Source organism: Pantherophis guttatus, chromosome 17, assembly GCF_059756535.1.
Source record: "Pantherophis guttatus breed Tessera chromosome 17, ASM5975653v1, whole genome shotgun sequence".
NCBI lineage: Eukaryota > Metazoa > Chordata > Lepidosauria > Squamata > Colubridae > Pantherophis > Pantherophis guttatus.
Window position 1 is genome coordinate 11,255,561 of NC_142079.1, and position 13,098 is coordinate 11,268,658.

The 13,098-nt window shown below is 44.8% G+C and overlaps 1 protein-coding gene across 2 annotated transcripts in view; it reads right to left on the reverse strand.

The window, feature by feature from the left end:
• Positions 1–901: 901 nt before the first annotated feature.
• The window catches only part of MMP17 (matrix metallopeptidase 17), a 111,455-nt gene continuing 99,258 nt past the window's right edge, over positions 902–13,098 (reverse strand). For both annotated transcript variants that reach the window (XM_034435845.3, XM_034435847.2), the window contains exons 7-10: positions 10,442–10,524; positions 5,476–5,628; positions 3,133–3,390; positions 902–1,593 (exon numbers count right to left, since the gene is read on the reverse strand). In XM_034435845.3, the coding sequence (XP_034291736.2) occupies positions 1,271–1,593; positions 3,133–3,390; positions 5,476–5,628; positions 10,442–10,524 (817 nt within the window). In that variant the 3' untranslated portion in view covers positions 902–1,270. The remainder of the gene's footprint in view (positions 1,594–3,132; positions 3,391–5,475; positions 5,629–10,441; positions 10,525–13,098) is intronic.

The following is a 13,098-nucleotide window of genomic DNA, read 5'->3' on the forward strand; positions in this document are numbered from 1 at the left end:
ATTCTATTCTATTCTATTCTATTCTATTCTATATTCTATTCCATTCCATATATATTCTATTCTATTCTATATTCTATTCCATTCCATATATATTCTATTCTATTCTATTCTATTCTATTCTATTCTATTCTATTCTATTCTATTCTATTCTATTCTATTCTATTCCTATTCCTATTCCTATTCCTATTGCTATTCCATATTCTGTTCTGTTCTGTTCTGTTCTGTTCTGTTCTGTTCTGTTCTGTTCTGTTCTGTTCTGTTCTATTCTATTCTATTCTATTCTATTCCTATTCCTATTCCTCTTCTACTCTACTATTCTCTACTCTACTCTACTCTACTCTACTCCTATTCCTATTCCTATTCCTATTCCTATTCCTATTCCTATTCCTATTCCTATTCCTATTCCATATTCTGTTCTGTTCTGTTCTGTTCTGTTCTATTCTATGATTAAAATTCGGGTGCTTGGCAACTTGCATGTACTTATGACAGTTGCAGTGTCCCGCGGTCATGTGATCGCCTTTGTGACCTTCGCAGGCAGCTCCCAACAAGCCAAGGTCACCTTTGCAGATTCACCTAGTGGCTGCACGGTTGACTTAACAACGATGGCAGATACATATTGTAAAATGGGGCCAAAACTGACTTAGCAAGGGCTTTGCTTAACAATGGACCTTTTGCACCCATTTGCGGTCATAATTCGAAGACCAACTGCAATCACGCCCTGCAACTTTCCCCAATTCCCTGAGGACTAAATTCTCAGAGGTTCCACTTTGACCAACACTGAAATTAAAGGTCGATTTTTTCCCCCTTTTGTTTTTGCAAAAAGATGGGCAGGGGTGGTGGTGTATTTTAAATACCCCGAGCAAAAGAGAATAAATAACCCCATGGGAATATGATGACTATGTGGCAGGTCAAAAACTTTATTCATAGGTTTGTATGCTGGGGAAAAGAGGAGACCGGAGGAAGTGAGAAACCTGCAAAATCTGGCGTGAAAAGCAAGTTAACTTAAAAAACAAAATAAAATAAAAAGGGAACCGTAAACCCACCTCAGCCAACCGAAGGAAATCAGAACACCAATAATAATCATCATGATAATTAAAAATGCTCTTTTGCTTCTCATGGAGAATTTGAAATTAATTCCACATCACATTGCTAGGAATGTTTAGATGTTGCTTTCTGAATACCGCTGCGTCGGGGGAGACCAGGGTCTGGTTCCACCCCCAGCGTCCGTTGGCAACCCCTGAATTGCTGCAGTCCAAAGCGACCCCGTCGGTCATAGAAGTCCGTGAACCAACACCGCTGTCCAAAGAGTGACCAAGACCAGGCCGCCGCAGAGTCTGAAGGAGGTGCAGGGTGGGAGGTCGGAGGAAGACGAGGTGCAGGAGCAGACTTCGCTTTCCGATCGGCTTTCGTCGTGGTATCCCTGCTTGGAGCGGCCCCCGGTCCTGGAGCGCTCGGCTGGTTCTGGCGCATCGGCCTGCATGTTGCTGCACACCAGCCAGTCTTTTGCAATCGAGCGGGGATAGCCTGATTCGGCCTCCAGATTGCTGTCTGTAACTTTCCAATACTCCTTGCCCTTGAAAAAGTAGGTGGCCCCTGGAAGAAGAGAGACAGAAAGAAAAGTTTAGGTCCAGACATGGAATGGACAACTCACCACGGCCAACTCAACGTGGCCAACTCAACACAGCCAATTCATCCCAGCCAACTTGCCGTGGGACAGTTTGCCACAGTCAATTCAACATGGCCAACTCAACATGGCCAACTCAACATGGCCAATTCATCACAGTCAACTCGCTGTGGGACAGTTCGCCACAGTCAATTCAACATGGCCAACTCAACATGGCCAACTCAACATGGCAATTCATCACGGTCAACTCGCTATGGGACAGTTCGCCACAGTCAACTCAACATGGACAACTCAACACAGCCAATTCATCACGGCCAACTTGCTGCAGGACAATTTGCTACAGCCAACACAACACGGCCAATTCATCACGGCCAACTCACTGTGGGACAGTTTGCCACAGTTAACTCAACACGGCCAACTCAACACGGCCAATTTATCACAGCCAACTCGCTGTGAGACAATTCACCACAATCAACTCAACTCAATGTGGCCAACGTAGTGTCAACTCGTAAAGCATTCCTCACCTGCTCTCAAGTTGCCATAGGCAGGGGGATGGGGAATCGAACATTGTAGCTGCATTGAGGAACTTGCACTTTAGTCAAAACAAAGCACATTCCAGCCGGCCATGTCAAGGTCATATCCACGCAGACCTACAGTGGCCAGAGGGAGGGACCCCTATGACCCGCGAAATTGCTTCATTGGAGAATGTGACTGATGACACACCTTTGGGGGGGAGAGGGAAACAGGGTCAGAGCCAGGATGCGAATTAAGTGAGGTCAGAGTTGGCTTCACTTGGTCCGTTCCAACATGAAGCTCCTAATAAATAATTGGATTTCCTTTGAAGCTTGGCTTGAGGCTCATGATTTAATTAGGGCAGTGATGGCTAACTTTTTTGCCTTCGCGTGCCAAAAGTGGGGGTCGCGCGGGGGGGGGTCGCACGTGTGTGAGCCCACACCCATAATTCTATGGGGTCGCGCATGTGTGTGCACCCATCCACCCCCGTGCTCTCTCTGCTTTTGGCACGCGATGGCACTGTGGGCCCACTGGGCCCATTTTTCGCTCTCCCCAGGCTCCATAGCCTTTCTAGGAGTCTGGGGACAGCGAAAACAGCCTTCCCTACCAACCCTGGAGGCCCTCCGGAGGCCAGAAATGGCCTGTTTCCTGACTTCTGGTGGGCCCAGAAGACCCAGAAAATAGCTGGCTGGCGCACGCATTTGCGCTGGAGCTGAGCTCATGTGCCCACCAATATGGCTCCACGTGCCACCTATGGCACATGGAGCCATAGGTTCGCGTGCCATAGGTTTGCAATCACGGAATTAGGGCATCAGTCGGAACCCTGACACATGGCCAATTCATCATGGCCAACACGTGATGGGACAACTTGCCACAGCCAACTCAACGCCGCCAATTCATCATGGAAAACTCACTGCGGGACAATTCGCCACAGCATTCCCCTTACGTCCAGCAAAAGTTGTCTCAAAAGAAGCTCTCTGAAGGTGCAAACTCACCATCTGACCAGTGCGTGGCATCGTCCAGCTGGCTGGGAATGCCTTTCCACAGCGTGCTTTCTAAAGGATAACCTGCATCCATTCTCTGCTGGTGGTCATCGTAGCACCAGTAGAGATTGTCTTTGAAGAAATAGGTCCTGTCGTTCTGAGCCCAGGAAAAGGCTGCATCGATGCCTCCTGGGGGCAAGCCGAAATCCGAGATGGGCCGAGGGTAGCCTTCTTCAACATTGTTGTCTTTGAACACCCAGTATCGGTCTCCTGGGGAGAAGAAAGAGGTAAGTAAGCAATTACTTCTCCCTCCTTTGGACTGTTGGAAGAAATATCCATCTGGGTTCAGTTCCAAGCAGGGTGAAAGACACTGGAAACATGGAGACTGATTGGAAAGATGGTTTAATGAAGCAGAACCATCAAGCACATGGTCCTAGTGCGGCTGACCACATGGAGTTGAGAGAGAGGGCTTTGTATTTTTTGAAGTATAAGACACCTCCCCCCCCCCGGTAAAAGAGGGTGAAAATTTGGGTGCGTCCCACGAAGCCAAAAACGCAAGGCATGGAGGCGGCAATGGTCTGTGCAATCCCCGCAGCCTGGAACAGCTGATTGGGGGGTATTCCGGGAGGCTGATCCCCCCGCCAATCAGCTGATTGTGCTGAATTAGGCTGCAATAATGTGCTGAAGCTGACCTGGCTGTTCGCTATTTGCGAACAGAGTTTGCAGCAGCCATCACATCCAGAAAGCACACACAAGTAACTGATTCAGCAGGATTCAATAACTTCTCTTTATATATAATATAACACATGAAGTAAATATACAATACCAAAAGCAGGTTTTCCAATGTGGTAGTAAATACAAGCAAAACACAAGCAGAGGAGAGGAGTTTCAGTTTCAGTTTTAGTTTCAGAGCTCAGCACAGCATGCAGCTTTAGTACAGAACAGTTGAGCTAAGCCACGCCCAGGCTCCTTGCTGTCTTCTTGTTGCTCACACAGCAAATATTGTTTCAGTTTCCAAACAGCCCTCAACTCTCTCACACAGTGACAGGAGGCTAGCCAGATGAATACTGATGGATACTGGTAGGCAGGATTTTTTTTTCTTATTTTCCTCCCCAAAAACTATGGAGCGTTTTATACTCCGGATCATCTTATACTCCAAAAAATATGATATTTATACCTTCTCTTGGGCTTTGCACTTGAGTTTCCTGTTCCTCTGCAAGAACATGTATTCTGTTGGCTGTTGTAGGTCATAGCTAACTTTGTAGTTTGCCTGAGCCAAGCTTGGTTGAAGTTTGGCTGATGCAATGAAAGGGTGCTATTGGGCAATTCCTATGGCAGCTGAAGGCTAACCCTACTTTTGCTTAGAGCCAGACCTTGGTGCAGGCAGTAATGGATTACCAAATCTGCATTTCTAATGCTGCCCCAGCTCAGTATCTGCTTGGGGGGGTACGCGGCAGGGAGCTGAGGCTCAGAGTTTCTGTCTCCCTTATGATTTTTATTTCTCTTTTAGGGAAAATATTTTATCCTGCCTTTTTAAAAAAATATTTCTCAAAATATTTCATTCTTCTAGGAGGGCAGTAGCTTCCCACAGGGCCAACCTGGCCCAGAATGGCCCATAAGTCAATGATGGCATCAGCTCACGTGGCATTAAGAAAATGAAAACAACCTTCAACATGAATCTCCAGTAAGGAATGAAACAAACTTTTCATCACAGTGGGGAAACCAAAGGAGAGTCACAAATGAAAAGCATCAGGGGTGGGATTCAGCCGGTTCGGATCGGTTCAGGGGAACTGGATGTTAATTTTACATCTGGTTTGCCGAACCGGTAGTTGCAAGGACTGGCTGGCCCCGCCCACTCATCCCCTCCCCTCCCCTCCCAGGAGCCTCCATGTGGCCCGTTTTGGATGCCAGGTAAGTGCAGGGCCTGCGTGGAGGCGCTGGGAAGGCAAAAAATGGGCCTCCCAGTAGTTCCGGTAAGTCCATAAACAGTCCCGTTTCCAGCCTCCGGAGCCTGGGGGAGGCCATTTTCGCCCTCCTGGAGGCTTGAGGAAAGCGTCCAGAGCCTGGGGAGGGTGAAAAACAGGCCCCCTGAAACTTACAGAAGTTTGGGAAAGGGCCCATTTCTGGCCTTGAGAGAGCCTCCGGAGCCCAGGGGAGGCCACTTTTCCCCTCCTGGAGGCTCAAGGAAAACCTCCAGCGCCTAGGGAGGGCAAAAACGCCCCCCCCCACCATGGTGCAGGAGGCTGAGTAGGCCACACCCACCATGGCCACGCCCACCCAACAACCGGGCAGAGAACCGGTGGCTAAAATTGTTGAATCCCACCCCTGAAAAGCATGGGAGATGTTCCCTTCTACCTTTGAAGAAGACTATCTTATGGTCGTGGGTCCTCTCGTAGACCGCATCCACACTATCCAAGTTGAGAGGCAATCCTTTCCAGAAACGATGGATCTGAGCTGGCTGAAGGGACACCAGATGCTTGTTGCGAGTCAGTCTCCAAAAATACTTGCCTGGATGGAGAAGCTCTAATTAGTAACAACAACCTACTCATAAGGCAACCGGAAGTGAGGATTTAGCACGCCACAAGACTTTCTCTCCTCTCCAGAAGTCATTAGACCAGGGTTGCTCAACCTGGGAAACTTTTAAGATGGGTGGACTTCCAACTCCCAGAATTCCCCAACCAATTACAATGGCTGTGGAGGGTTGGGGAATTCTGGGAATTGAAGTCCACCCATCTTAAATTTACCAAGGTTGAGCTAAATGCTTGGAAATGCCATCAGATACCAGGATCGTATTATCATATGTGGTGGACGTGTCCAGAAGCGAGGAATTACTGGATTAAAATTAGAACACGGCTAGAGGAAATGATACAACAACGTATTGATCTAAAGCCTGAACTGTTCCTATTGGGTATCTTGCCAGAGAAATATAGTAAAGAGAATACTTATTTGATTATACATATTGTAACTGCAGTGAGAATTGTGTTTGCACAAAATTGGAAAGCAGAGAAAATCCCTTTAAAGGGAGAAGTAATTAAGAAAACATTGGAATGTGCAGAAATGAATAGATTAGCATTGGTAATTAAAGAAAAGGAAGAATTGGAGTATTTTAAAGTATGGGGGCAATTATATCAATGGTTAGAGAAGAGATATATATATATATAAATTTTAGATAATTGATGAATTAATATAAACATAAGAAATTTGGGAAGAATGATGTAACAATCTAAATGAAAATATAAAGGCACGATAGAAATACAATATGAAAATGATGAAGGAGGGAGCAGAAGACCCAAAATATGTACTCAGATGAAACACTGATTTACAATACACTGAATGTACTGTTTGTTTGTATATTTGTTTGTTTAAAAAAAAAGAGAGAGAGAAACATTGGCTTAAAGCTTTGGTTAAACTAACCCACGGAGCTCCAGCAACCATAGAGTCTTATCTAGAGAAGCCAGACCCTGGGGAATTCTGGGAATTGAAGTACATCCATTTTAAGGTTGCCTAAGTGCTTTTATAAAGCCTTGGTAAGGTCACACACCTGGAATGTTGAGACTTAAAAGTGCAGAGAAGAGCAACTAAGATGATTAAAGGCCTGGAGACTAAAACATAGGAAGAACAGTTGCAGGAATTGGGTTTGGCTAGTCTAGAGAAAAAAAGGATTAGGGGAGACATGATAGCAGCATTCCAATATTTGAGGGGCTGCCACAAAGAAGCTGATATAGGGTGTCCTGCTTGAGCAAGGGGTTGGACTAGAAGACCTCCAAGGTCCCTTCCAGCTCGATTCTGATTCTGATTCTGGACTAAACCAAAAAGAGCCGAGATGGCGCAGTGGTTAGAGTGCAGTACTGCAGCTACTTCAGCTGACTGCTAGTTCAGCAGATCAGCGGATCAAATCTCACCGGCTCAAGGTTGACTCAGCCTTCCATCCTTCCGAGGTGGGTAAAATGAGGACCCAGATTGTTAGGGGGCAACATGCTATTTAGTATACTGTCTTTGGTGTAATCCGCCCAGAGTCCTCAGAGAGTGGGCGGCATAGAAATATGAATAATAAAATAAAATAAATAAAGGTAGCAAAAAAGGATTAAATCTGTTCCTTGGTGCTGTAGAGATTTGTGTAGCTCAGTGGAGGACATCTTTGAAGAATTTCTGGTATCTCAAAGGCAGAGCCCTAATCTCACCATATATGTCTTCTTAAGTTTTTGCGGGTGTGCATATGCAAAAAATTAAAATCTCGGGTGTTTTCCCGCGTCATTGTAAATAAGTTGGTTAAAATGTTTAAAACCAGATTTTAACCAGAGTTTTAAACATTTTAACCAACTTATTTACAATGACATGGGAAAACACCCGAGATTTTAATTTTTTGCACATATATATATATATTTGTTTTCTCAGGTTTTCGCGGGTGTTTGTATGTAGGTCTTTGGTTATTCGGGTCTTCTCCCACGTAAAATTGGAAGTGTCTTGGCGACGTTTCGACGAAGTCTCATTCGTCATCTTCAGGCTGGTGTTCTCGGCTTTGTGCTTCCTGGAAGCACGAAGCCGAGAACACCAGCCTGAAGATGACGAATGAGACTTCGTCGAAACGTCGCCAAGACACTTCCAATTTTACGTGGGAGAAGACCCGAATAACCAAAGACCTACATACATACATACATACATACATACATACATACATACATATATATATATATATATATATACACACAAAGCTCCCACCCAATCAGTTCACACCCCCACTGGCAGTTAAAAGGAAGAAACAGCTGCGATCACACACATTGCTCCTAGAAGCACGAAGCCGAAAACACCAGCCTGAAGATGACGATTTCTACACTTTAGCAGCTGGTGACATTGTATTTACACTCTTGAGGGACATTAAGCCCAGGCTGAAGAACTTCTAACCCCTCGAATCATCTGCGGAATAGCTCAGTTTAAAATAATTTTTTAAAAAAAGAATTGCCATTCTACAAATTCATATCATTTTGCTCCTTCTTTCCTTTATTTGACATTGATCTATGCAGGAATAACACCCCATCCTCAGGAAGTGGGGATCTATAAATCCTTTCGTAACGGCTAAAAGGGGAATCGGAGGAAAGAAGGGAAGAGTGAAGAAACCCGGGGAATACAATGTGGCCACTTTGCATCTTTATGAGGAACTCGATGCGATTCAGTCAGCATCTTCTTTGCATCGGTAATGAGGCTTTTTACCACGCCGTTGGAGGTTAAGGCTCGCCATTTCGTTTCCGATATCTTTGGGAGAAAACGCCATTGATTTAAGTGGCTTCTTCTCCTAAACGATATTTTAGAAGCTCAGAAGTTCAAAGCGCTCCAGAAGTTAATTTGACAGAATGGAAGGATGGCATGAGTGATGCAGAGATGGGAGACTGGCACGCGCTTCGCATACCAACGCTTGCAGGTTTCGTTCGTGGCAGCTCTAAACTGCCTTGGTGCGCTTTGGTGGCGCAGCAGACTAAAGTGCTGTTAAGTAGCACCAGTTGCCTGCAATTACTCCAAGTTCGAATCTTACCAGGCTCAAGGTTGACTCAGCCTTCCATCCTTTCGAGGTAGGTAAAATGAGGACCCGGATTGTGGGAGCAATAAGATGACTTTGTATAAAAAAGAACACTGCTTGGGGTGGGGGGGCGAAAGCCTTAATAAGCAGGTATATACAAAAGTATGAAGGCTATTGCTTAACGCATTGTAAGCTGCCCTGAGTCTCCGGAGAAGGGTGGCATATAAATCGAACCAATAAATAAATAAAATAAATAAACCGGGATGAGAAATTTCCTGCTTGATGCCCTTAAAAAAGGCAAAACTTGGTCGAGATTAACCAGGGGAGGAATTTGTGGAAAGAAAGATTCCAAGGGTGAAACACGGGGATACTGAACTTGGCAGAGGTTGACATTCCTCATTTCTATTCCTCAGAGGCTCTCTGAGCTTAGTGGTTTTCTTGCAGACGTTTCGTGACCCAACTAGGTAACATCATCAGTGCTAGAAGGGAGCGAGGTTCACTTGAGTATTGATGATGTAACCTACTTTGGTCATGAAACGTCTTCAAGGAAACCACTAGGCTCAGGGAGCATCAAGGATTCTACAATCCTCCTCCTCCTCCTCCTCTCCACTCCAGAAACACCATTCCTTTCCAGAACTGATGATGTCACCTAGTTTGGTAATAAAATGTGTTAGGAAATGAGTATTACCTACCTTGGTTGGCAATATATAAACCATCAATATTGCTTTAAGACTGCTGTATTGCATCATAATGTGTCCTGATTGGTTAGCTCTATAGCCAATCTCCTTAAGAGGGAGCTAGAAACATGGTTTGTTTCTCTTTGCTGTTCTTGCTCTCTGATATCTCTGTATGCTACTGTTTGCAAATCCAGAAGAACTGTTTATTGTGAATGACTACGATGACTGGTAAGAAGACTTTCTTATTGGATTATTCCTGGACTGTCGTTTTACTATCTCCTGCTTTATATGTGTATGACCTAGACTGTTTATTGGACTGTGCCTTACTATTTCCTGAAAGTAAACACAACTCAGTGTATCTGTGTGTTGACTGTGCTTATTCGTATCTTCTCTCAAACGCTTTCATGTACACACCCTTGCTATTCAAGGGTTACTCTGCGAATTCCTTAACATTGGTTATGGGCCCAGGATATTGAGAGTTAGTGTGAATACACAGTACCATATTCAAACAGCTGTATGCTACTGTTTGCAAATCCAGAAGAACTGTTTATTGTGAATGACTACGACGACTGGTAAGAAGACTTTCTTATTGGATTATCCCTGGACTGTCGTTTCTGTAAGGAAACCTGGTGCTCAGAGAGCACCAAGGACCCCACAATAATCCTCCTCCTCCTCCCCTCCTCCTCCCAATACCCCACTCCCTTCTAGCACTGATGATGTTACCTAGTTGGGTAATGAAACGTCTGTAAGAAAACCACCATCATCAGTGCTAGAAGGGAGCGAGGTTTACTTGAGTATTGATGATGTAACCTACTTTGGTCATGAAATGTCTGCAAGGAAACCACTAAGATCAGGGAGCATCAAGGATTCTACAATCCTCCTCCTCCTCCTCCTCTCCACTCCAGAAACACCATTCCTTTCCAGAACTGATGATGCCACCTAGTTTGGTAATGGAATGTCTGCAAGGAAACCATCAAGCTCAGAAAGCACCAAGGACCCCACAATAATCCTATTATTCCTCCTCTTCCTTCTCCTCTCCATTCCAGAAGCACCATTCCCTTCTAGCACTAATCATGTCACCTAGAACGGTTATAAGTCGAGCACATTCCCTGTATTTCTGACATCCGCTCACCTCTGAAAAAGAAAACCTCTCCGCGGATTTGAGCCACGGCATCGAAATGCGTGCTGCATCTATTGGGCACGTCTCTTCTAAACCTGACGAAAAGAAGGAGAGATTTTAAAATAAGTAAAATAAACAAAGCTATCATTCAACTCAACTATCCGGGCTAAATCATTTTGGCTCAAACACAAATGAAACCCTTTGCCAAAAAAGCCAACACAGTTCTAGGCTGCATCAACAGAGGGATAGAATCAAGATCACGTGAAGGGTTAATACCACTTTATAAGGCCTTGGTAAGGCCACACTTGGAATCCTGCATCCAGTTTTGGTCGCCATGATGAAAAAAAAGGTGTTGAGACTCTAGAAAGAGTGCAGAGAAGAGCAACAAAGGTGATTAGGGGACTGGAGGCTAAAACATACGATGAGCGATTGCAGGAACTGGGCCTGGCTAGTCTAGTGAAGAGAAGGACCAGGGGAGACATGACAGCAGTCTTCCAATATTTGAGGGGCTGCCACAGAGAGGAGGGGGTCAAGCTATTCTCCAAAGCACGTGAGGGCAGGAGGAGAAGCAATGGGTGGAAACTAATCAAGGAGAGAAGCAGCTTAAGGAGAAATTTCCTGATAGTTAGAACAATCAATCAGTGGAACAACTTGCCTCCAGAAGTTGTGAATGCTCCAACTCTGGAAGTTTTTTAAGAAGAGATTTGTCTGAAATGGTATAGGGTTCCCTACTTGAGAGGGGGTTGGACTAGAAGACCTCCAAGGTCTTTTCCAACTCTGCTATTCTATTCTATTCTATTCTATTCTATTCTATTCTATTCTATTCTATTCTATTCTATTCTATTCTATTCTATTCTATTCTATTCTATTCTTTTAATTCCTTGCCAATTTCAGCCTGAGCGATTTGAAATGCGCCAAGGAGAACAAAGGCAATGGAGGAGACCTATGTGCTTGTCTGCCTTAAAGATCTTCCCCCTTCATTTATTATTTTTTTTTAATTAACATCCTGGGAGGGACTCTTTTTATCAACCAGGTTTGCAAAATCCAGGCAGCATATAGGATGGGGATGACCTATTTTCCTAGAGTTTCCAAAAAAAAAAAAAAAAAAAAAAAAAGCCAAATTCTTCAGCTCGAATTTACACAAATTCATCCAAAGTTATCACAAAATTACATCTGCCAAAGAGGAGAGAAATTGGGTGCAATCGAGCGGGCTGGGAAGCCATGGCTTGCTTGCACTCCGCTTCCTGCAAAAAATAAAATAAAATAAAATGACTTTGAAGGAGACAGCACCGCTAACCTCTCTTCATCACTAGGGATTGTGAAAAATGGGACATGAGAGATCGGCCATTTTCAAGGAGGGTTAATTTTTTTGCTGCTTCTCCCGGAATGAGTTTCATCTTCGAAACGTGACTGAGGCCACGGAATTGCAAGCTCACTTCATGGCCCAGGATGAAAGTTCAGCTGCTTTGGATCTTCACGGAAGGATAATCATTTTTGCCTTCTGATCAGAAAGCCAGCTTATCGTTATTGGCCAAGTTTGGGTCTCTCCCAAAAGAACGGGAAGAAGAAAGAAAACTCGGTGGTGAAAATCTTCAGGGAACCTTCATCAAGTAAGGTAAAGGTAAAGGTTCACCTCGCACATATGTGCTAGTCGTTCCTGACTCTAGGGGGCGGTGCTCATCTCCGTTTCAAAGCTGAAGAGCCAGCAATGCTTTCCGAAGACGTCTCCGTGGTCATGTGGCCGGCATGACTCAATGCCAATGGCGCACGGAACACTGTTCCCTACCTACCAAAGGTGGCCCCTATTTTTCTACTTGCATTTTTTATGTACTTTCAAACTGCTAGGCTGGCACAAGCTGGGACAAGTCATGGGAGCTCACCCCATTACACAACACTAGGGATTTGAACTGCTGAACTGCCGACCTTTCAATTGACAAGCTCAGCGTCTTAGCCACTGAGCCACCGCATCCCTCTTCATCAAGTATCAGGTCCATAGTAGATCACTTGCGGAGAATCAGGTTCAAACAAAGATTGTGTTTGAAACTCATAGTCATATCCTCATGGTCCCATTAGTGTTTAAAACTGGATTCCCGATCTTTCCAGAACGGGAATTTAGGACACAATAACCTCATGTACCAATCTATCTTAGATCTTTTCTTTTATGTACACTGAGAGCGTATGTACCAAGACAAAGTCCTTGTGTGTCCAATCACACTTGGCCAATAAAGAATTCTATTCTGTTCTGTTCTGCTCTGCTCTGCTCTGCTCTGCTCTGGTCTAGTCTAGTCTAGTCTATATGTTTCCTCTCCAGAATTTGGTCTTCAATCCCGTAATATCCATTACTTCTGAGGACATCTGATGGCTGCTATGCACCATCCTTGTTTAAAGCACTTGAGGGGCTGCCACAGAGAGGAGGGGGGTCAAATTATTCTCCAAAGCACCAGAGGGCAGGACAAGAAACAATGGATGGAAACTAATCAAAGAGGAGCAACCTTGAATTAAGGAGAAGCTTCCTAACAGCGAGGACAATCAACCAGTGGAACAGAAGTTGCCTTCAGAGGTTGTGGGTGCTTCATCACTGGAGGGTTTTAAGAAGAGACTAGACAGTCACTGGTCTGAAATGCTATAGGTTCTCCTGCTTGAGCAGGGGGCTGGACTAGAAGACCTCC